At 49.7% G+C, this 24845-nt stretch overlaps 1 protein-coding gene across 2 annotated transcripts; it reads right to left on the bottom strand.

Moving 5' to 3' along the window:
• Nucleotides 1-952: 952 nt before the first annotated feature.
• On the bottom strand, nt 953-23536 carry LIPG (lipase G, endothelial type). Of its 2 annotated transcripts, XM_040984998.1 has the most exons (10): nt 23435-23536; nt 19968-20144; nt 18167-18346; nt 16956-17067; nt 11014-11235; nt 9472-9714; nt 8725-8845; nt 7482-7700; nt 4572-4676; nt 953-2988 (listed from the first exon to the last, which is right to left on the bottom strand). In XM_040984998.1, exons 1-10 carry the CDS (start codon nt 23534-23536, stop codon nt 2967-2969), a joined length of 1503 nt encoding a protein of 500 aa, XP_040840932.1. In that variant the 3' UTR covers nt 953-2966. The 2 variants fall into 2 exon arrangements, with proteins under 2 accessions (XP_040840932.1, XP_040840933.1); XM_040984999.1 differs by lacking the exon at nt 23435-23536 and having other exon boundaries at nt 9472-9711; nt 19968-20142.
• Between the last annotated feature and the right edge of the window lie 1309 nt (nt 23537-24845).

The following is a 24845-nucleotide window of genomic DNA, read 5'->3' as shown; positions in this document are numbered from 1 at the left end:
GTGGAGTGCAGTAGAGAAATTTGTTCCATCCAGTTTAAGACAACCAAACTGTATCCTCACTAATGTTCCCCTCTACCTTCAGGTCTTCCTGTTGGAATTCAAGGAAGCTTCCTTCTTGTTCTGTAGGGGCATCCATACCCTAGAGATAAGGATTATAGAACAGAGATCACATCTTGCATTGTAAGAATTTTTGCCAAGTCCTAAGTTTGGGTATCCATCATTCTTTCAAATCTTAATGATAGAGTCACTAGAGCCAGAGCCAGCATTGTGATATCAAGGGTTAAGCTACTGCTAGGACATTGGCATCCCGAATTGGAGTACTGGTTTGAATCCCAGATGCTGCACTTCCCATCCATCTCCCTACTAATGCCCACGAGAGCAGAAGATGGCCTAAGTGCTTGTGGTCTTGCCACTCATAAATGAGATTCAGAATGAGTTCTGAGCTTCTGACTTCCACTTGGCTCAGCCCTGGATGTTCTGACCATTTAGGGCATAAACCAGCAGATGGAAGATTCTCTTTCTCTTCCCTTTTCCCGACTATAGCTTTCCAATAAATAAAATAAATCTTCTTAAAAAATTGAGTCTACAGGGCCCGGCGCAGTGGCGCAAGTGGTTAAGGTCCTCGCCTTGCAAGCCCGGGATCCCATATGGGCGCCGGCTCTAGGTTCTATCCCGGCAGCCCCGCTTCCCTTCCAGCTCCCTGCCTGTGGCCCAGGAAAGCAGTCGAGGACGGCCCAAAGCTTTGGGACTCTGCACCCGTGTGGGAGACCCGGAAGAGGCTCCTGGCTTCAGATCGGCATAGCATCAGCCGTTGCGGCCACTTGGGGAGTAAATCACCGGATGGAAGATCTTCCTCTCTCTCTCTCCTCTCTGTATATCCTCTTTCCCAATAAAAAAAATAAATAAATAAATCTTTGAAAAAAAATTGAGTCTACAGACCATTAAGCATTTGCAGGTTTTTATTATTTTAATATTAAAACTTTGAAATCTTAAAATTGGTTAATCTTATAAAAAACGAACCATATATTTGCTTTTATACATTATATATGCACTTGAGAAATAAATAGTCTTCTGTGTTTTTTTTAAAAAAAGCATCATATATACAAATAAGGCTTCAAGTCAAATGTATAAATACACAACCCACTGAGGAGTCACTTCCCAAATCATCCATTACTAACAACGGAAGTAACCAGGAGGCATAGCCAACCGCTCAAGCATCCCTCAGAAGAGAGAACAGTCAAGGAAACCTAGGAGTCAGCCAGCATCACTGGGAACACACTTCGAACTGAAACTCAACCAGGAATGTCTGCAGAAGTTTGGCATTATGCACTGATACAACTTTGGCACAGCACAGGTTAAAATAGTGTCTTTGTAAAGCCAAAGTATAAAGGAAATCACTCTCCCTCCCACATCTGCTGTCATATCTCCTCCCAAATCAATCTCACCCCTAAAAAGCCCAGCCCATTGGCACAGGTGTCCTCCTGGTTACACGTTAATAAAAGGGTTCAGGGTTGTACCGATGGCTCTGAAAACAAGTCTTGATTTCTCATAATCAGGACATGCTGGTGACAAGGGGCTGTGGATGGTTTCACAAAGTTTCAGAACCATGAGCTTTGACTCCAGGCTCTGGATCCTCTGCTCAGTTCCAGCACCTCAACTCCACTTAGAATTCCCAGCATGTGGCCACACTTCCCCATACCCCAGTTTTGTGAAATTGGGTTAATCATTGTTGCCCTGGTGCCCTCCTTCCACTTGGGTGATGCCTGGGCGGACCTACTGAGAAGCATAAAGAGAACTTCTCAAAGATTGTGTCTATATCCCACCAGAATCTAGACTTGGAGGTTTGACTGAGAAGTGCAACACAGAATAGGCAAAGATAAGAAAGCAAGGAAAATATTGCATTAAGTCTTTGATCCAGCTGTGGTTAACAAATTTGAACAGATGTGTGGAATATGTGTAACACCTGCCATCCCCCTAAACAGAGGATATTTCACACCTCAACAAATATGTCCAACAACAGAGCCCAGCACATACACTGCTCTGCCTGCTAGCCTGTTGCTAATCACAGATCTCTCCTGCGGTTGATGACATGCATCACTAAGAGAGTGGGTGGAAACCACCCACAACCTCAGGACCTCATTCAGGCTGTGGCCCTGTCACATGTGTGTATGGGCTCATCACCATCTGAACTGGAAGAAGTTCTGGAACTCCACCCCCACAAAGTAACAAATTAGGAGAGAGGACCTGGAGAGCTGTAGTAACACATCTATCTCACTAATCAATCTTCAGTGCTAATCAATCTTCAGTGTTCCCTAAACATTTGTTCAATCAGAAAACAAACAAATGAAAAATAAGAAAGCCAAAGTGTGTGTGTGTGTGTGTGTGTGTGTGTGTGTGTGTGTAGGTGGGGGTAGACAGAACAGAATGCCTAAGTTTTAAACCAGCATGGATCAGTGTCAGCAAAGATCTGGGCTGCAGTTGGAACCCACTACCCACTCTCTGAGTGACCTTGACTTGAGTCGACTCCAATGGACATACTTGTTGCTGAAGCCCAAGTCACATCAAGAAGTTGACAGTGTGGCCCACAGAGTCTTCTGTGAGCCAACATCCAGTGTCAGGCCAAGCCTAGCTCACCCAGCTTCTGGGAAAACTGTCCAAAGTACACAGGAGACCTCAGTCCTCCTGCCACTCTCTCTTTCGCACACACACCGCATGGAGGGAGGGTTAGAATTAAGAGCTGGTCTAGAGCAACCACAATGTCTATAGCAATGCAGTCCTCAGAAGCAAGAAGTTGCAGCAGTCATGGGGTACGAAAGCATGGGCCAAGCCGGCAGGTTGCTCCTGGTACTCCAAGTTCAAGGCCGAGAGGCAGGTTCTTTCTTCAGGTGGGTCCTCAGCAGTAACTTTTCTCCTTGCACATGGCCAGCAGGAATGGGGTGCTTACTGGCAAGGCTGTCCCAGCACCCTCAGGGCAGCTCCATAGTTGGACTGCAAGGAAGCAGGTTCATTAGCTCACTCACCAGCCAACTGCAAAGCCATGTCCAGGTCCACCCTGCCCACCACAAAACCAGCTTTGGGACATACCTGCCTGACTATTCCATATGATTGGCACTACTTTTGCCCTCCACCCAGCCAGACTCATCTTAAGAAATGCCACCCAGGAGCCCTGTCTGCACCCTTAGTTACACACGGCACAAGACCACACACAACCCAGCACCCACCTGCTGCTCATGTACAAGCAACTCAGTGATATGGAGAGAAGTGAATAGGTGTTCTCTCGGTCTACACCAAGACATCCAAGCACAACTGAGAGCCATGAGACCTGGCTGCTAAGCCAGCCACCCAACAGTATCCCTACACCTGTCTGAACCCAGACTCTTACTGGAGAGCAGATAAATATGACCCACACCTGAAGGGAGGCTCCTGAAGGGGCTACTTGCATATCTCAGGATAATGACAGCAGCATATCATAGGCGCTTCGCTAGACTAAGCTGCTTCAGGAGCTGGCCAGGTACCAAGCCCTTCAGGGCCCTGGTCATGGTGCTGTGGCAGCATGTATGCTCCCAGTCCCCAGCCAGAGCACAATTGCTGGGTGCATCCCAGCCTTGGGGTTAACGGATATTTAATCACAGGGGAGCAGCCCAGGGCAGAGGCCCAACTGCTTGGTAGTTGATATCAAGGTGGAAGGGAGGGGCCCCAAGGGAACCAGCAGAGCCTTCATGCTCAGGGGCTGAATCCAGAGTGGACTGAGTTGCTGGCAAGCCTCCTTTGGCCATCGCCAATCGGGAGAGGGACTTCCCCACCTTCACCCCACCTGGGGCCTCAGGTTTCTCAACTGCACACAGGGATGACAACACGTGCCTCCTGGGGCTGGTGAGGAAGCTCAGGGTGGGTTGGGGTAGAGTACAGGGCACACGCTTAGCAGGCAGCAGGGGGAATGGAAGAGGGTTTAGCTGTCCCAGGGGAGCCCTCTGTCTCACACCAAAACATGGGACTTTTCCAGTCTGTAGCTGCAGGCACAGAGCAGGGGACCCTGGTGCCACACACCCTCTGTGCTGTGCATTCTCATTTCTAAAAAAATCCAAGCATCAGACCCACTCTTATCCACACATACCAACATGGCTTCCAGAAAGCCTGAAAAAGGAATTCATTTCTCCTTTCGTTTGTTGTTACCCTCCTACCCCACCCCACCACACCCCAACCCCACTCCCACTTGGTGCCTAGAAGGAAGCAAAAAATCCGGAAGCTTCCAGCAGCCCAGGCTACTACAGACTAGATCAGCCTGTGAAGAGAGGCGTGGGCATCAAACATAGGGATTTAGTTGCAACAAAGACCTCACCCTACCAAGCCCATGCGCAAGGAGCACCTGCAGGATGAGGCAGAACAAGGGATGCTTGACCCCTGGTTCCACATCCTCACTCTCACTTGCTCCAGCAGCAAGTGGCTTTGTAAAGGAAGAGAAGGTCACCTGCTTTGTTCATACTGTGCCACAAGTGCCTGGGTCCCTGCCCTGCCATGCTAGGCAACCCGGCACCTGTGCTGGATGTGACACCTGAGAAAGCACTGCTTACCTGGTTTCATTTTTCATTCTCCAGCCATCCTGACACTTGTGAAACCACAGTTCTTGGCCTGGGGATATGGTGGAGCTCTCGGGGTTCTCGGCACAAAACGTCAGTCTAGGAAGAAAAGGGGAAATCCCTGATAGAGCCTCTGGAGGGATCTGACAGTGCTATCTGGATTCGCAGCTGATTTGAGGGGATAGAGGGAAATTTCCACCCGCGGGTCCTCCTGGGGCTCCAACACCTCTCCCTCAACTGATCAGCAAGTCAAAGTCGAAGGCAAAGCAAAGGACAGCTACAAGCACAAGAAAGAATCAGGATCTAAGGCCACTGCACAATGGCTCAGTGACTAAATCCTTGGCTTGCATATGCCAGGATCCCATATGGGTGCTGGTTCATGTCCTGACTGCTCTACTGCCCATCCAGCTCCCTGCTTATGGCGTGGGAAAGCAACAGAGGATGGCCCAAGGCCTTGCACCTACATGGGAGATTTGGAAGAAGTTCCTGGCTCCAAGCTTTGGATTGACTCAGTTCCAACCATTGTGACCACTTGGGGAGTGAACCAGTGAATGGAAGATCTTTCTCTGTCTCTCCTTCTCTATATACCTCTGCCTTTCCAATAAAAAATAAACAAACTATTAAGAATTAGAGTCTAATCTCCACTCCATAGCCACAGCCTCACTGGGACTTGACAAATTTGGCTCCACAAAAATAACCCATGAGATTCCTGAGGTTGAGGTTGGCCAAAGCCACACTTGGCATAAGTTAAAATCCTTCCCCATGGGGCCTGGCGTGATGGCATAGAGGTTAAGGTCCTTGCCTTGAATGCGCAGAGATTCCATATAGGCTCCGGTTCTAATCCCGGCAGCCCCACTTCCCATTCAGCTCCTTGCTTGTGGCCTGGGAAAGCAGTGAAGGACAACCCAAAGCATTGGGACCCTTCACCCACCCACATGGGAGACCTGGAAAGAAGTTGCTGGCTCCTGGCTTCAGATCGATGCAGCACCAGCTGTTGCGGCCACTTGGGGAGTAAATCATTGGATGGAAGCTCTTCCTCTCTGTCTCTCCTCTCTGCCTTTCCAATAAAATAAATAAATCTTTTTTAAAAAAATCCTTCCCCATGAACTATACTGTTTACAGATGCACTCATGAGGGAAGATGATTCCTTCACACAGCTGGCAGGGCACCCAGCCACAGCTGACAGAGGAGAAAGGAAAGAGGGAGCCTTAATCTATGGCTAAGGCTAAAATTGAGTCCGACCATTTGGAGGTATAATGACACAACATCTGGTCAGGCTGGGGAATGGATCTGCATCATTCAGTGATCCCACAATTCTTTTTTCAAAGATTTATCCATTTGTATTGGAAATGCAGATCAGATTGATGGAACAGAGAGACAAGAGAAAGATCCTCCATCTGCTATCTCACTCCCCAAATGGCCAAAATGACCAGAGCTGTACTGATCCAAAGCCAGGAGCCAGGTGCTTCTTCCAGTTCTGCCACATGGGTGCAGGGTCTCAAGGCTTTGGGCCATCCTCTACTGCTTTCCCAGACCACAAGCAGGGAGCTAGATGGGAAGCGGAGCAACAGGGACACAACCTAGCTCCCATATGGGATTCCAGTGCTTGCAAGGCAAGGATTTAACCATTAAGCCATCACACTGAGCCCAGCCATCCCACTTTTTCCAGCACATGCACAGAGGCCCTTCCCATGCAAGGGCTAGACAGTATACAAGCATGGTCCTTTCAGTACTATCAGTTACTACAGAAGGACACCAGCGACTTAAACAGTCCCAGTAATCACCTACTTACAGGCTTTATAAATCAATAAACTCCACACGTGCACACATTTGACCATGCTCAAAGGAAGAAGATAGCTCATGAAATATATTCACAGGTAACATTTGGAAAATCCCCTCATACATTGTTTAAAGAGACAGACAGAAGGGCTAATGGTCTAAACCCAAGATGGAAGGAAACGCTAACACGGGTTATGATAGAATCTGGGTTATGATTGTTATGAAACAGGGAGAGGAAGGGGGACAGGAAAAGCACAGAGGATGCTCAACTCTGCAAGGTTCTGAGAATCTTAGGTGAGAGCTTATTCTATTTATACCACACTCATGGACACGGGGTGCTCTGATAGGAGCCCAGACAAGTAGAGGGTTCCCAGGCCTCTAGTCCTCAGGCTAGCACCTGCCATGCACAGGGTTCTAGACCAGAGTCAATAGGCTAAGGATGCAATCCTCCACCCTCTTTTCCTCTGCTGCCATGCTGGGTGAAAATGCAACAAGGTTTACAATGGGGACAATGATGGCTGAGGGACAAGGCAGGTGGAAGCTGCTTTCTCCCATCTTAGAGCTAGGAGTAATATCTCCCAAGGTTAGCCGGTGGACCCACGCTAAAGGAGAATCAGCGTTTCTTGACAAAGGTCTCCCACGCTTGTCCAGCTCTATACCCTTCCTGGTTTCTATTTAGAGACGAGTCTGTTCCCAGAGGCAAGGCCTGGGCTCAGGCACCGATACATCAACTCTGGGTCTTTCATGCTACACTCAGGGTACAAAGAAATGGGGCAGCTGCCAGCTGGCACAGCATGTGGAATTCTCTGTAACTTGAAGTTAGGGTCCCCGCCCCAAGTCCTTGACTCACGGCCTCTGGAGGAGAAACAATGATGCTGTGAACATGAGATTCTGGGGTGAAAGGGAAGAGAATGGGACTACGAGTTCACCCCAGCCATGAAACTCCTGTATTCTGCTCTGGGCAGAAGAAAAGCCCAGCAGTTGCATGGGCCTCAGGGTAAACAGAACAACCAAAGTGCCTTGGCCTGGGAAGTCCCTTCCTCCAGGCTGCTCTGGGGGTGCAAGTTTAATAAAGGAAAGGACAGGACAAAGTACTGGCCGGCGCCCCCCACCCAAGACACCTACCTCCGCTGTGTTTCCCCAGACTTGACCCGGATGCGCCTGATACTCAACTCCTGCTCGGGTCTAGGGGATCCGGACAGATAGCTGCGAAACTCCCTCCACAGGTTGTACCAGGATCGAGACGTCCCCTCCCAGGTAAGTTTGATCTTCAAGAGGTCTCCCAAGTCCTCCTCAGTGTAGACCAGGAAGGTGTTGGTGGCGTTGAGCCCAAATTTTTCTACTCTGCGAGGTGAAAGTGTAGAGACTCTCACTCTTCTGCCACCCAGAAAACCATCACACTGGACCGAAGAGAGGGAATGGCACCACCCCATCCCTACTTTAGAGAAATATGTGCATGCTCCCTCCCCTGCCTTCAGCCCTTGCAGGGCTCAGCTGTCCCACATGGACAGAGAGATGGCATGGTCCACGGCTCTCTGACTTCTGATCAAAACCATAGGACCAAGGAAATGCAGACATGAGAAAGCACAAAAAGTCATATCTGCTCCATAGTAAGCTGGTCCCATCTGCCCACGAGCAGGTCCTTCCCCAATCCCAGCTGCCCTGCCTGCTCCCCTCCTCTGCCACCAGGGATATGTGACTGTGAGTGTACAATGAAGCCCCGAGAAGAACATGCCTTACTGGTGTTTCTTCACAAGCCAAACATTACTTAGCATGGAACTCCACCAAAGCATCTATGCTGCTGTGTCCCCTCTCACAGCTGCGTGATTAGAAAGGAGACATCATAAGAATGTCACTCATGAAGGGCCAAGTTGCCTAAAGCCTCCGAGGGCAGGGACTGCCTGAAAGGAAACCACAGTCTCCACCCAGCTGATACAGCAGCTTCTCACATGACTGAGTCATTCCAGGAGCTTCCCCCCACAATGCTCAGAGCCAACGGCTTGGGGAAGCACACACAGGGGAGAGAGGGTGAGCGCAGAGCCAACTAAACCACCCAGCTCCTCCCTGTTCTCCCAGGCTCCCTTGCACTCCCTCATCTTCTTTTTGTTTGTTTGTTTGTTGCATTTTATGACATAGTTTCATAGGCTCTGGGGTTCCCCCAATCCCTCCCCCTGTCCTCCCCCCATGGTGGAATCCTCCACCTAGTTGCAGTGTTACAGTTCAAATCAAGTCATGATTCTTCCATTGCAAGCATGTACCATGCATAGAGTCCAACCTCTTATTGTCCAGATAGATTCAGCACACTCCCTCATCTTCAAACCAAACCTGCTCTCAGCCTCAGATGCAGAAAAGGTAGTACAGGACTTACATCTCCAAACGTAGACTCTGGGACTCAGCGTTGGTACCATAGAGGGTGACATAAAAGTTGGGGTCGATTTCTCCCATGTTCTTGTAGCTGAAGAAGTGGATTTTCATCTGATAATGGTAAACTACAGAGACAGCAGAACAAAGACACCTGTGAGTCTTTGCTTGTCACTGCAGGGCACCCCCCCCCCCCCGCCCACACCAAGAGGTTAGGGATTGACTTTGGTCCAGCCTCACCTCCAACCTCCCTCGGTCCTACCCTGTCTGAAGGCAGAAGCCAATGCAGTACAGACGGAGAAGCCTTGAACTTTGGGGGTCAGGAGACCATTTGTGAATTTTGCTACTTTCTATATCCAGGGTGACCCCAGATTAAGGACCAAGAACTTGGCTTTCCAAAGCCTCAACTTTCTCACATGTAAATTAAAACCCTCGAAGCCTCATGACTTCATAACATGCCATGAAATTGGTTCCCTGTTCCTCCCACCTCAAAGTTAATGTGATGAGGAAACAAATAGGGAACTGTTATAAAAAGTTAAATGCAGAACAAAATTTTTAAATATTGATGTTGTGATCATAGAGTGATATTCACATCACAAACACATTCAATTTTCCAAGATTAGCTTTCCTAGGGGATGTAAAACTTGCAAAATTCTGATGTATTCATTCTGGCCCTGGCTCCTAGGCTAGGTTGCACCCTGCCCTGCACCATGTGCTTAGAAGTCGAATGCGCACTTTAGGGGCTGAAGGTTACCTCTGAAAGGCATGCCTGCCCGGGTCTTCAGGTACATTTTACTGTTTCTCTTGTTCCTCATTTTCTTAGCATTGTAGCCAATGTTGTTACAACGGTTCTTCCTGCAGCTGAGACAAATCCCCTTTTTGAAGCGGTTGGAGTCACTGCACTGGAAGGCAAAGCTCGGCTTATCCTGGTTCACCAGGGAGTCGACAAAGAGATGGACGGCTCGCTCATGCTCACACTTCACCAGCTCCGAGACTGCTGGGACAGGCAGAGAACATGCAGGATGAAGCTTTCTGGATGACCAGCCACTCAGTCAATAAATACCACATGTTTCATCAATAAGAGCTAAGTTTGATGTTGCATTTGTATGATTCCTACAAATGCCCAGTGTTGTGGTAAGATCCTATTAGCACATGACCCACTGGCCCATAAAGGTGAGGAGATCTGCTAAAGGCCACAGACAGTTGCTTGCAAAAATAGGAATGCAATTTGTATTTTCTGATCTGTGGTACTTCCTTCTTTTACCCTCAGGCTAAATCCAAGAGCTCAAGTAATACCTGGGAACTTAAGAGCTGTTTGGCAAAGCAACCTCTATGCCATCCCTACTGGCACCATGAACCTTAAGATATGCTTTCAGCCCTCTGCCGGAGCTAGAGTGAATTTCCTTGTACCCTGCATGCTCTGCAGGGTTACCCTGGCGTTAATCCCACTGGGAGAAAAGGACGAACACTGAGTGGATAGTGTGACATCCAACGGACAAAGCATCAGAGGGAAAAAAGTAAAGCTGAACCAGGACTCAGGAAAGCTCCCAGCCTCCAGATCAATGACAGCAAAGGCTGCACAGAGACATGTGCTGCAGCAAGTTCAGTCCAGCCCAAGTCTGCTGAAAACAGACACAGGTTGTCAGATGATACATTAGGAGGAAAGAGAGTTGCTTTTTTTAAAAATGTTACCAAACATTGAAGAGTGTATCTCCATTGTGGAATACCACACAGCCTATAAAAAGAGCAGTTAACAGGTGTATATGCCCTGACATTTAAGAATACCCACAATATATTATGGCTGAAAAAGGAAACTTTCAGATCAATGTGAGTTTTAAATGAATATGATAAAACACACACATATAAATTTGTAAAGAAAAGAAATTAGAAGGATGCATCCAAAAGTGTCTGTGTCCTTACTGGGTACCTTTTAAGAGGAAAGCAAGAGGAAATGTGAAGGAGCAGCTTTACCTTTTGCTTTACGCAATTCTGTATGGCCTGACTGTGTGTGTGTTTTGTTTGTTTGTTTACAAACATCCATGTATTCCTTTTGTTGGAAATATAAATGAATCAGTAACAAGCATACCCTCAAACCATGAGCAGCCAGAACAGAGCCCACCACCAGCTCACTGCAGAAGTAGAGCATGCCAAGACATGTGAACCACATGTTAGAGGCCCACTCGGCCAAGGTGGGAAGAACATGAATGGCATCAGGGGCATGCACACCTCCATCTACGTGTCTAGGAGGAGTTGGGATCAGCTGAGGCACACAGGAAGCAGAGATAAATGCACTCACGTCCGTAGGCAACGGACCCCAAGACGTCATTGAGGCCGCAGCCCGGCTGGAAGTCGCCCCCATTGGGGTAGATATCAATGTGGCCCACGGGCATCTGAATACCGATGCTGAGGCCGAAGGAACGCGTGTAGGTGTGCAGAACGTCCACGAAGTCAGCATCATCTGGGGAGAGTCGCTTGTGGATGTCCACACCTTCAAACATGGGCCCAGCAGGATCCAGACCTGCAGCAGCAGAGGAAGGTGTTGGGAGGGACTGTGTCAGGGCCACCAGGGTGACAACTCCTGGCTCAAGGTGTCAAATCCAAGTGCATGGAATGGAGACACCCTCTGAGTATGGCTCTGGGGACCCAGACCCAGAAGACAGAAAAGCAAATAAAGAAGCCTATTTCCCTATGTCACTGACCCCTGAGACATCGCTGCTCAAACTTGTGCTGGAGAACACACACTCACTGCCAAAGACTCCTCCTATCTTGGCAGTTCAGCCTGTCTGGGTACCAGCCTCAAGCTTCATGGTGCCACGCAGAGCAAAGGAACCATAGACAGTTGGAAGAAGAGCAACTCTAGAAGAACTCAAGCTCCCTGAAACTAGGTCATTTGTACATTCATTCTGCCAGCCTTAATTTTAACAGAAACATGTTTAAAGACTTGGAAGGCAGAGGGACAGAGAGAAACAGAGACAGAAACTGCCAAGGCAAGAGAGAGAGACATCTCCGATCTACTGGTTCATTCTCCAGATGTCCACAATATCCAGGGCTAGGGCAGACCAAAGCGAGGAACAGCATTTCTCTTGGGCCGTCTTCTACTGCCTTTCCAGGTGTGCTTACATAGGGAGCTGGACCAAAACTGGAATTAGCACTCTGCTAGGGATGTCCCTTCAGCAGAATTTTTACAGAATAACTTGGCTGCTTACAACTTCCTGGGAAAAGAAATAAGCCTCTCGCAGTTGACCTATATATCTTATAACTTAATTCTTCTGCTTTTCTGAGTTCCAAGTCAGGCCCAGAGATGGAGTATTAAGAAAGGGACATGCACCTGACACACTAAGCAGTCATAGCATTGGCCCCCAGAATGCCTGTGCCTGGCAGCTATAGTGAGCAAAAAAATTTTTTTTTCTTTTTGCCTTTAAAACATCTTGATTGAGCAGGCAAGTACCATTAGATGGTCAATGGTGCTCACATTGGAAGTTGCACAAATAGCACTTAAAATTTTGGTTCTGCCCCACAGAGCCACAACTCTGGAAAGCCACACAGCAGCCAGCCTGTGCATTCATGCACTGGGGGAATGGGTGGAGACAGGAACTGAGTAAGCAGCCCCAACAGTAACGGAGAGGACAAATCATCTTACTTTTGGCAACGCAGGAATGCAAAATCATGCAAAAGCCATTATTTTTTTCCCTGCAAGGGCAGACATTTGGCCTAGCAGCTAAGACCCTGGTTAGGGTTTAGCAGTTGGGACTCTGATTAACACTCCTACCTACCAACCATATCCACGTGCTTTGGGTGGAACCTTGGCTCTGGCTCCTGACTCCCCTTTCCTGCCAATGGGGTATTGGGACCCTGGGAGGTATGCAGTTGGCCCAAGGAGTTGATTCCTGAGAGTCCTGAGGGAGGCCTGGCTGGAGCTCCTGCTTTCTGACTGCAGCTCTGGACCTAGCCAGAAAGAACTAATGCTCTCTCTCATACTCATTCTCTCTCTTTCCCACCAACATCTCTCTCATGTAAAAAAAATTAATATTAAAAAACACATATTTTGCAAAGCATAAGGTGCAGATTCCTGAGCTCCTGCCCTCTTAGAGAGGCTAATGGGCACATTGATACCTAGAAGCACATTCTGAATCCCTCGTGATGCAAAGTGGCTGCAAACCTTCCCCAGCATCACTTCCTTCAGCATCACTCCTCAGATAGACTCTGAATGCCATCAAGCACACCATGCCTCACAGGAAGCTGCCTGTGGCACCAACTACTACCCAAAAGCCCCAGTGATCACAGGATAGAGTTTTCTGGAGCAGCGAGCCTCATTGCCTTACAGCCATACTAAGAAAGCAGGCATATAGCAAAGGAGGCACTGTGGATGGGCTAAACAGTTCAGGTACCATTAGCAATGTCAGGAGACACTTTGCGGGGAGGGAAGGAAGCATCTAATAGGGACAGACCAAGGTTTCAGCAAGATATCACAAAGCATTGCCTTCCCCAAATGTTGGTAGTGCCTGGGCTCAGGAAGTACCAAGTCAGGGAGCCAGGGGACCAAGCATGGAGTCCAGGAAAGAGGAGATGGGTACCTGATTTTTGAGCCAGCACACCAGAACCAGGGAACACACTGGACTCGGAGGCTCAAGAGGGTCATTTCAGGGTGAATGAAAGGTGAAGCTACTGCATGGAGTAGACAGTCAACTGAGAGAGAAACTCATTACAGAAATCCTAAATTGTTCTCAGAAGTTTGGGTATGTATGACAAGCCAAGAGAAAGATGAGACAAACTCAGTGTCCCTTGCAAGCCCACAAGGACCCATTTCAGAGGCTGAAGGGGCACACTCAGACCTAAACGGCTTCTCCTTGCCTCCCGCCATGTCCCCTGCAGGAGAGAAAAGGAAGCGAGTGGAACCTTCTGTTTTGCATCCAGCACAAGAGGGAGGCACTTTGCTGGCTGTGAACAAAGGTCCCCAGCAGACAGTAAGCACCATGGAAACGGAGCTGCGCAGGAGGAATGCGGGCAGCCGACAGGCTTCACAGGCCACTGGCAGGCGCAGGCGGGGCCTCCTCCTGCCCAGACCTCGTCAGCCTCCCTGCTCTGACTGCCCCTGCTACATGCCCAGGGCCCATGGACTCAGGGGTCGGGGGGAAGTGGCACAGTTCTCTTTTCTAACTGGGAATGGAAAGGAAAACTTACTCCTTCCAAAGACATAGGGAGATGGGGAACCCCCACAGATGTGGACACCTGCACAGGTGCACTGCCCCACCAGTCAAGCACACATGCACACACACGCGTGCACACAAATTCTAGCACTGGCATAGCAGGGCACAGCCTGCTGTGCTTTCAAAGTTCTCTGTCTTCTCTCTGCAGAAGACTCGCAGTCTGGCACAGTAGCTAGGGGCAGCCTCTGGAATTGAAGAGCCTGGGTTTGAATCCCAGCTCTGCTGATCATGGGGGTAAGACATTGGGCCCTCACTATTTCCCTCATTAGTTCCTAGCCTCCTTAGTTGTGAAATGGGTCGGATTGCTTGCATCTTAACAATGGCACAAAGCACCAGTTATGACATGTCTCCATGACACCAGGTACAATCTTAATTTATACTGCTGAAATGAACACATCTATGTATTTATAACTTATGTGTTTATAACTGGACACATACTCCATTAGAAATAATCTGCCCTCAGGGCTGATGCTTTGGCTCAACTGGCTAATCCTCCACTCCTGGGATCCCACATGGGCACGAGTTCATGCCCTGGCCACTCCACTTCCCACCTCCATTCCAGCTCCCTGCTTATGGTCTAGGAAAGCAGTAGAGGATGATCCAAAGCCTTGGGAACCTGCACCCATGTGAGAGACCTGGAAGAGGCTCCTGGCCCCTGACTATGGATCAGCTCAGTTCTGGCCATTGCAGCCACTTGGGGAGTGAACCAGGGGATGGAAGATCTTTCTCTCTGTCTCTCCTCGCTGTAAATTTGCCTTTTCAATAAAACTAAATAAATCTTAGGAAAGGAAAGAAAGAAAGAAAGAAAGAAAGAAAGAAAGAAAGAAAGAAAGAAAGAAAGAAAGAAAGAAAGAAAGAAAGAAAGAAAGAAAGGAGCTAATTCTGCCCTCTTCCCTAGCACATCACAGGCTCCTCTCAGACGCCTATGAGAGTAAAACTAGCAAACAACAGTCTCACACCCTGGCCCCGGCAAGACCAGGATTCAGGTAGCTGCTTGCCAGCTCCAGGTTAAGCACTGCCTAGTGGCCTCTGCACAGTGACCTCACTGGCTAAGGAGCCCCTTACCACCATGCGTGTGCACACACACACATTGCACTCTCTGTCCTTCTCCCAAACAGACCGTATGGTTGACAGGCCCACAAGAAGGGGAGAGAGGGGAGAGAAGATTCATCCTCCCCCAACAGACGCGTACAGCAGCCTGTGTCAGGTGAGGCAAGTCCTCTCTGAAGTGCTGCTGGGCCACTGGACAAAGGACGGCCGGAACGAACGGGCCCACAAGCCCTCAGCCAGCATTCTGTCCTTCTCCCCTGCTGGCCACAGGAGAGAAGCCCTCACAGCTGCAACTGCCATTCAAATGGCAGGGAGAATGTCCTGCCCAGCCCCATCTTCCCACAGAGTGTCCTTGCTGCCAATGACACTCTGGCTCCTGACTCAGACAAGGTGGAGGTGTGTGTGTGTGTGTGTGTGTGTGTGTGTGTGTGTGTGTATTTTATAGCTCAAACGCAGCTGCCCTAGCTCCAAGGTCAAAGTGCCCTGCCCCAGTACTGACAGTCCATGCAAAAGAGTTCATGTCCCACTCTCAGAAATCAAAAACTAAGCTCTCAAGCTATGCTGAGTCCAGTCGGTACATCTGTATGTTACACTTAAGGTCCAGACAGCAATTAAGAGCCAGCAAAACACTAACTACCTTACCTGTTCATTATGGAAACTGGAAAGTCTACCTTAATCATCTTTAGCTAAAGAGTCCATTCTCCTTGAGTTTTGGTTTTAAATGAAAACACTCTAAGGAAAAAAATCAATTCTCCTTCCAGGTGATCACTGCCATGGTTTGAATTTGTTCCACAAACATCCACATGGTAAAAATTTGATCCCCAAATTCAAGTTGGGGCCTTTGTGAGATACTTAGGATTACCTGGGGGCAAAAAGGTACATGGTGGCATTGTAGCTTCATAAGCTAGCACACCTGCTTCATTTTAGCCACAAGATGCTTCTGGCATGTTATGACATGGCAAGAAAGGCCCTCTGCAAGACACAGAGCAGGTGCCAGAGCCATGGTCCTAAACTTGTCAGCCTTCAGACTCATGGGCCAAAAAACGCCTCTTCTCTTCCAGAACTAACCCAACAATTGCAACGACCAGCATGTGCATAAGCTGATTGGGGTGACAGACAATGCCGGACCCTGTACTGGTAAGCACACATAAGAATCAGGTCTGGGATCTCCTCAGACGAAGTTTCTTTGGAGATCCCTCCAACTGAACTGCTGATCTCAGAACCCCAACCATGAAGAGACTATGTCAGCCAGTGGATCCTGAAGAGATTTCATTGTGATTGGAACAGTGAGATTGGCAGCAATTCAGAACAGTTGAACTATCAAAACTGCTTGAGCAGGACCCTTGGAGCATGCCCCACATCAGGGACCTGGGATGGGTGGGAGGCTGGGTGGAGCTTCCCCCTTTGTTTCTCCCCGACACCAGATACAGGGGGAAAATGATGATATTAGTGTGGAAACAATGGTCTTACCCACTTTCCTGTAGCCCTTGACTGTTTGTACTCTAACCAACTATGTAAGTTTATTAAAAAAAAAAAAACAACAACAAAAAAAACAGCACCCAGAGGCCTCCACCCCAGCCTCTGCTCCACATTGCTTTTTAGCTGTTTGCCCCTGGGACAAGTTGCTTCATCTCTCTGTGCCTGTTCCCTCATCTGTCAGACTCAATCAGCAGTTCTCAATCAACATTCCTTGATGCTCTGAGACCCTGAGATTTCTCCATGGAAAAGGAAGCTGGAAATGGCCAGGAAAATATCCACCCAACTTCTACCAGGGCAGCCCACATTCATCTGTTTCATTCCTTGGAACTTTGCACACACTCCTTGAGATTTTCAGGACTTGACGCTCTCCAGATGTCTCCTAAAACAAGTCTTCTGTGACCTACTCAGGCTGCTTCACTCAGGACACTCTGGGGGCAGAGAGAGAGCTGTGGGTAGGGGAAAGAGCTCAGGGATCGTGGCTCGCAGGGGACACAGAAATTACCTGTGATTCTGCCCACGGTTCCTTTCACAAAGTTGCCAGCAAACCCAGCCACGTGTGCCCCAAGACTGTAGCCAATAAGGTGGACGTTTGCCAGGGAGAAGTTGCCTTGCTCCTGCAGGGAATACACAGGGGTGTGAGCCACAGGATGCACTCGTAAGCCCTCAAATCCCCCACCAATTCAGCAGCTGGGTCACAGCAGAGGAGGAGACACTGGGACAGAAGTTCCCCAGGACATTGCTGGCACTGCTGGCCCTTCCACATGTCCAGGTCACAGTCAGGGCAGGTCAAAAGGACAAGGCGGCACTTCAAATGCCAGGTGCTGCTGGTAGGTGGACAGTGTGACAACAGCTGTGCATCTGACCATCCCCCCACTGCCACCACCGTGTTTTTGTTCTATCAGTTGGTGTCTGACAGGGCACTTTCTGTGATGGAGGTGTCTGTGGCAGCCTGCAGTGGCATGCTCCCTGCCTGCTCCCTGCAGCCATGACCAACACCCTGGCAGCAGAGCTGCCAACCCGCCCACCACAAGCCCTCCCGGGACTCCAGCATTAAAACCTTGTCCCCAACAGAACACCCAGCCAGCGAGGGAAGCAGACCTGATGAAATACAGCTTGTCATCTGTGACTCGGGAGCCAAATTCCCAGCAACCAAAGCAGTGGAGAGAAGGACTACTCTAGAATCCTCCCAGAATTCCTCAGATACCTTAGACAGAGGAGGGCCTGGCTGGAACTGCCAAGAGGAACGGGTCATTTACCCGGACCACGGCTCTCAGGAAAATCTCTGGTCTATACAAGGCCTTCAGATATTATTATTTTTTTCTATTTTAAACCCAGATCTAGCTCAGGAAGGCAAGAGACGACTTCAGCACTGAAGATCACAAGCCTAACCCAGCTTCTGGCCATTCCCAATCAAGCCCAAGGCATCACTTTCTAAAATCAACAAGTAACAACCTGTAAGGCCCAATGGCCAAATAGCAAATCTAGTGATAACAGGAAACAGGGCAGCGATCTATCTGCCATGCAAAGGCCCTCTCAAGGACACACACACACACACACACACGGGGAGTATTTCAAAGAAGACTTAATTCAGCAATAATTTTAATCCCAGAGATTTTGGTCAAAGCCAAGAAGGTCACAGTACACAGGGATGGGCCACTATTTCTCAGGAAGGTTCATGATGAAGGTCCTTACTGGGGAAAAGCCCCTGGTTACCTGCAGCCAGTCAAGCATCCTTGCCACACTGTGGCCCACCCTGCTGGTGTTATTGACTGCATCCGTGTACAACTGGTGCGCCAGGGGGAGCCAGTTCACCACCACCACGTTGGCGTCGCTCTCTCTGGTCTGTAGGGCTGACACAAGTTTATGCAGCCAGTTTTCAAGCATGCCACTCATCTGTAGAGAAAAGGGGAGACATTTCCATTCTGACTCTCACCTTGCATTTCAGAAATCCTAATGAATGGGATATCTGATCCCATGATCTTCTTCCGAGTCAAGTGTAGAACCTTGGCTGCATGGATGCAAGGCCTGGAGCAGCCAAATAGGTGTGCAGGAAGAACTGCTACATGGATGTCTTCTGCCTCTGTTCCCGGTCCTAGTTCTCCTGTGGGAATGTTCATAGCTGCTGTCCTCCACTGTCACCTCACTGTGAGACATCCTCAGTGGTCTGGCAGGCTTCAGGTTTGAGTCCCCTCTTCCAGGCAGGCAAATGGCCTAGTGTATCCTTCAAAGGCAGCTGGGGAGGTTGCCCTGGAGAATCTACTTCTCTCTGAGAGACGCAGGGAGTGCCTGTCTCCTAGGCAAGCACGACATTAACAAATGACCCCTTCCCACAACCCCTATCTCTGCTGTTGCTCTTGACCTCGAGGAGGGGGAAAACTGCCCCCTGGAATCCCAAATGAGAACTCAGAACACAGTTTCCCACAAACACACAGTTATACATGGTGACGAGGAGCCGACTGTAAGCCTATCCACAAGAACATTATCGAACAAATAGATATTCTATGCTCAGCCTGGGAACCCAAACCCTACTGACAATCTTGCTTCTCTGGGAAACTGCTGTTCCAAGTTCCAAACAGATGACAAAAGAAGTTTCTGGAATGCAACCCGTTTGTAAGTTGCAGGCAGTTTGTATTTGCATTTTGACAGAAAGTCTTAAATGGATTCAAATGCATGATTCTAGCTGTAGGCTTTGGGATAAGGATGGATGGACAGGTCCTTAATCATCTTCATTACACAGATAGATAACCATTCCCCCATCCTCCATCCCCAATCCGCACCACTAGGGGTGGACCTAAAGACCCAGAAAACATGTAATGGATACGAATTTCTCATCATTAGGAGCAAAAATGTCCCCTCCCAATTAGCCTGGGCAGAAATCTGCACACTTAATGGTGACATTTTCCTACCAACTGTCACTATGTGAATGAACAAACCCCTTGCTGGTCAAAAGCTTCTGAAGTTGAGCGTCAAAGCCCTTTTTTGTTGAAGTTTGTCATGGGTCTTTCAATGGGAATTGCTCAGAGAGGGCACAGAAAAGCTGCAGGGCCTTCAAACGGAGCCATCTCTATGCAAACAGGAGGGCACTGTGCCAACGGCACCAGCCACTCAGGCCAGCTGGCTTCTCACAGCTTTTTGGAAGCAGTCAACTTGCTGCAGCTCAGCTTTGCTGGGTAGGGTGGGACAGCCCCTTCGAGGCAGTGGTTGACCAACGTAATTAAGTGTAATTAGAGGGGTCCTTCAGCGCCAGCCAAGCTGGGCTGCTGCCCTCAGGAGAGCCACTTTCTGAAAGCCGGTGGCATGCCAGCACTAAATACCACCCTGCTGGAGTCCACAGAACTCCCTCCATGCAGTGCCCATTACATCCTTCACAGCTGTCTGAAATACAAGCAGCCCACAAGAAAATGGTGGGGGCAGAGGGTTTGAAATCTGGAAGCAACAGGATTCTGTTTAATTGGCCAAAACAAAGGGAAGCAAATCTGGTGCAAAGCAGCAGACAGCTCCCACCCAGGCTCACCGTCCATCCATGAATGATGAAGAAGGTTTTGGCTGTCATGTTGAAACCGCAGTCCGCTAAAGGCTGGCTGTGGCCCACAGAAAGGTAGCAGCCTTCATGTTCTGGGTCCCTGGAAGTACGGAGATTAAACCTCACAGTGGCTTTGGCCATGGCCCATCCCTCTGTGGTTGTGTGGAGCTCATCTGGGGAAAAAGAACAGAGGATGGGTGCATCTGGAAGACCTGGGGAGTGAGGTGTCTGGTTAAGTTCCAGTTCTACCTCAAGCCAATCATGTAAGTCGTGGACACCTGTTTATGGCTCCTTGACCTTCCAGAATAATTGTGGAAATATAAAAGTGACCTCTCCTCTATGTTTAGTAATTTTTTCTTAAGATTTATTTCTTTTGGAACCAGCATGGTAGCTTGGTAACTAAAGTCCTCATCTTGCATGCTTCAGAATCTCATGTGGATACCAATTTGTATCACAGTAGCCACATTTTCCAACTAGCCCCCTGCTTGTGGCCTGGAAAAGCAGTTGAGGATGGCCCAAAGCCTTGGGACCCTGCACCCGTGTGGGAGACTAAGAGGAAGCTCCTAACTTCTGGCTTCGGATCGGCTCAGTTCCATCTGTTGTGGCCATTTGGGAATTGAATCAGTGGACAGGTCTTTCTGTTTCTCCTTCTCTCTGTAAATATGATTTTCCAATAAGAATAAATAAACCTTTAAAGAAAAAAAGAGATGCTTTTATGTTATTTAAAAGCAGAGTGACGGAAAGAGAGAGAGAGAAAGACAAATCTTCCATCTTCTGTTTCATTCCTCAAATGACAGAAACCTGAAGTTACATCCGGGTTCCCACATGGTGGCATGGACCTAAGCACTTGGGCCATCTTCTGCAGCCTCCCCAGGCACATTAACAGAGAGCTGGATGAGAAGCAGGGCAGCCAGGACTGGAACAGCACTGTCAGGGGATGCCACTATAAGACATGGCTTAGCTCTCTGTGTCACAATGCTGACCCCAGGAGTATTAATTAATACTCATATTAATTACAGTGACTCTAAAAAAAATGAGTTCCCTTGTTGCTTTTCTTTCATCTTCCCTATCCAAAGGACTTCTTCCATCCCGCAAGTCCCTATTTTATAGTATGGGTCATCAACTTTTTTTTCTTGAAACACTTGAGATCAGTTGAATTTCATAATTCATAAACTGTCCAATTGTAGGCATTATGGAAACATACACCATGCCACTTCTCACACTCGTAATATCCTACCTAGGAAACAACCACACTCATATTTTTCTAGGGAAATTGTATGACTATGCAGACTTGATGGCAACAAATGAAGATTCTAGTCAACCTCCTACAAACAGCTCAGGTTAGGTTTTGTGGTCAAATGTGTTCAAACCAGGTAAGGCCAGGTCCTGTTGCCAAACAAGTTAGCAACACATTTTCTGATTTTGAGAGATTATGGGTCTTGGAATTGGAGGTAAGCAACTGTTGAGACTTTAATCAATGTGTTTCCCCCAAGGTCTCTATCTCAGTTCCAGAACTTACTCTAAAGACCCCATGCATCCTCAGTAACCCAGGAAGGGCTGGGCAGGTGCCAAACATTCATACAGTTGAGTCAACAAATGCCTGGAGCCATGCAAAATCCCAAAGCGCAGTAGCACAGCCCCTCTCAGCGCCACTGCTGACACACAGTGTCACCCAGGAGGTGGCCATGGCCCAAAGGCACAGCCACATCTATCACAGTCCCTAGGAAGGCACTACCACCATCATCTTCCTTTGGACAGTCATAAACAGACCCTACCCAGCAACTCTTCCACCATCCTGGTGAGCATCACTCACTAACAGAATAGAAGTTTCCGGAGCCAACTCTTCTGATCTCCCAGCTATCAAAGACAGCAAAAAGCATCCCAGGAGCCTCTGTCACCCCAGAGCTGAGAAGCAAAAGGAATCATGGAAAGAGAAACCACCCTGGTGGAGAGATTGGGGAGAGAGGGGAGAATGCACCACCCACAAAAGATAAGGTTGCAGAAAATGCAGCTGAAAGCACAGGAGCAGAACTCAGGCTAACCCTCATGAAAGCAAAGAACAAAAGCCCCTGAACCAGCAGACATCTGAGCCGTGGCCATAAAAAAGCCCAGAAATCCCACTGCAGAGAGGCCAGGTGGGCAAACCTGGGAAAAAACAAGTCTGTCAGCTGCCTGGGACAGATGGATGGGTTCAACTTACACAGAAGGTTCCCTACAGTCTTCTGGCTACTCCCGCTCCGAGTCCCTTCAGCCTCTGGGACGCCAAGATTGCTCTGCAGTATCAGTGTCCTCATGGCTGGTTCAACTCCTTGCTGAAGGGCTAAGGTTTCTGGGAGTCCAAGTATTACAATGGCAGCACCTGTCACGCACCCCCACTCACCATGCCTCTCCATAGTACTGAATACTGGGCACCCCTGCCTACCCGCCCACCAGGGCAAGGTCCATCACCTGCTTCGCTCACCTCTGTCTCCACTCCTAGCAATGACACTAAGCAAAAATGGGATGATGACTTTTTTTTTTTTTAATGAGTGCGATGGCTCAGCATTCAAGCATATAACTCAAGGCTGGAAGGAAGGAACACCGGCATTTTTTTTCAGGACAAGAACTAGAGCCCGGCTTCCAGTTTGTACTAGAGTTGGAGACTAAGCCCATCCATTCAACATCATCCTTCCCGCACTGCACCAGCTGACATGGACCAGCATCACCAGGCCTAGGTTCAAGTAAGGAGTAGAAGATGAAATGTTGGGGTTTGGTGTAGGGGCTCCCCAGCAGCACACTGCTAAGTGGGAAATTGACGGAGTAATGAGAGAGCCAGCCTTCTCTCCACCAGGGCAGCCTACCTCCAAGAGAACAGATTGCCCTTACAGAAGCCAAGAAATGCTAAAAAAAACTTTGCAGGAGGAGGGGGTGGGAAGAAAAAGTTGCTAGGGAGACAGAAGCTCGCAAGTAAGTAGGAGGACAGGCAGCTGCCGGCGGAAGCCATGCACCCACCACATGGCGCCCGCAACCGCAGCCGGCCTCCACTACACCTTTACGTTCCAAACACTTGCACTAGCCTGCCAACGAGGGGTCCGGACAACTTGCGCTAAGCCCCATCGCCTCGCGCAGGTCGCCAAGAAGAGGACAAGGAGGACTTGTGGGCAGGCAAGTGGCTGTCTGGATGTGCCGAATTCAAGAAACCATACAACGAAAGTGGCCCAAGGCGGAAAGGGCATGCACTCCGCCAGCCCGCGCAGTCTCTGGGACAACTTGCCTTAGGGTGCGGGGCAAGGGAGGCTGCCCTCGCCTGGAATCGCCTGGGAGCACGGAGACCCCAAAGGGGAAAAAACGGCAGCCAAGTGGGAAAGCAAGAAGGATTTCGAGGATTTCAGAACCAGCAAGGCGGGCCAGAAACAGAGTGAGCGAGTCTGGGGATGCTGAGAACGAAGTGGGGAGGCTGGCGATAAAAAGAAAGGCACTTTACCTTCCTGCGGTCCCTCGGCACCAAGGGGCGCGGAGCTTCCCGCGGCCAAGCAACAATAGGCGCTCCAGAAACAGAGCAGAGGAATGCAGCGTTTCATCCTCGCCCGCCACGCCCCCTCCCCTAAAACAAGATTTAAAAAAAAAAAAAGGAAAAATAAAAGCACCACTCCTCCACTCAGCGGCGTTTCCAACCGCCAGGAGACCACAGGTAGGTTGCCTTCTCCCGACTGGCGGGTGAGCTGGCCCGCTGCAGGCGGAGAGGAGAGATGCACCGGCCGCGGCTGAGCCGCGAGCCCGGGAACCGCGCGATGAGGGGCTCGTACAGAACCGGGACGCGCGCTCCCGCGCCGCTGGGGCTCGCCGCTGTCACACCGCGAGCTCCTGGAGAGGTAGTTTTTTAAAGTATCCCAGTCATCTGACCCATCGCCAGATGGTGATTTGCATAATTTATGCACGATCCTGAATTCTGATTGGTCACACCTTCGCTGACGTGGGGCCCGAGACTCCCCAAAGTTTGAATGAAAGAACCGCACACCCATCGCGTGGACGCCCGCACTCGCAGCCTCGGGAGGCCACGATTCTAGCCACGCTCCCTTCCTCTCAGGTCTCTCTCAGGGACTTCCTAATCCTCCGGCTTCTCCCAGCAGCCCCCAAAGGGGTGTTCCTTCTCCCCCAAATCCTGGGGACGCAATACGACGAGAAGAGCAGTCTCCCCTTGCAAGGCGCCAAGCCAGTCAAGACCCTTCTGCCGGGCGCCCGGCTTGGGAGTTTCTCCATCAGCCCGCTCCCTCTTGGGTGCGCAGCTGAAGCTGCAACAGGTGCAGGCAAAGTGGTTACCCAATCTCCCGGCCGCGCCGAGAGGTTGTGAGCCGCCAGGCCGGCGCTTCAGGTCGTGCAGACCCTGGCTTGGAGTCCTGGTCCCCATACCAGCTGCAGACCTCTGGTCGAACCAGCAACTTCTCTAAGGCCAGCGTCCAGTCCCGTCCGCCACGCGCGGTGATAACAGACCCTGTCCTTGCGGAATACGGGGGAAAGTTAGGAGTCCCGGTAGCCAAGCGCTTCAGGCGGGCTGGGGCGCGAGGTAGGCGCTTTCCTGCAACCGGGGTGGGGGACCATAGGAGTTCTAAGGCGACCCTCCCCCAAAAGACAAGAAGCCGAGCTTTAGGGGTGCAGAGGAGGCACCGGCGTCTAAGACCCAACCTCGAGCAACGTGCCGTACGTTAACTCCCTAACGAGTTAACTAAAGCACCTTTCCCCTCCGTTTTCTCCACCATTTCTTCTTTCCTTTTCTTTATCGATCTAGGTCCCCAGAGCTCGGCTTGGAATCCTCCTGTAGCACAGGGGCCTGGAGTCGGAGCCAGGACACACGCGGGGAAGGCGGGGCGGGAGAGGTGGACCACTCGCGGT

The sequence above is a fragment of the Ochotona curzoniae genome, unplaced genomic scaffold, assembly GCF_017591425.1.
Source record: "Ochotona curzoniae isolate NIBS_2020 unplaced genomic scaffold, NIBS_Ocur_1.0 contig_43, whole genome shotgun sequence".
NCBI lineage: Eukaryota > Metazoa > Chordata > Mammalia > Lagomorpha > Ochotonidae > Ochotona > Ochotona curzoniae.
The sequence above is the reverse complement of the archived record's forward strand: the minus strand, read 5'-3'. Positions and strand labels throughout refer to the sequence as shown.

Bases quoted from the DNA above. Each gene is read 5' to 3' on its own strand.
- LIPG (XM_040984998.1), bottom strand. From the start codon at position 23,536: ATGAAACGCTGCATTCCTCTGCTCTGTTTCTGGAGCGCCTATTGTTGC. The intron at 7,701-8,724 runs GTAAGTCCTGTA...TTCACCTCGCAG, and splicing joins CAGAGTCTACGTTTGGAGAT to AGTAGAAAAATTTGGGCTCA. The intron at 2,989-4,571 runs GTAAGCAGTGCT...GCTTCCTTGCAG, and splicing joins AGAATGAAAAATGAAACCAG to TCCAACTATGGAGCTGCCCT.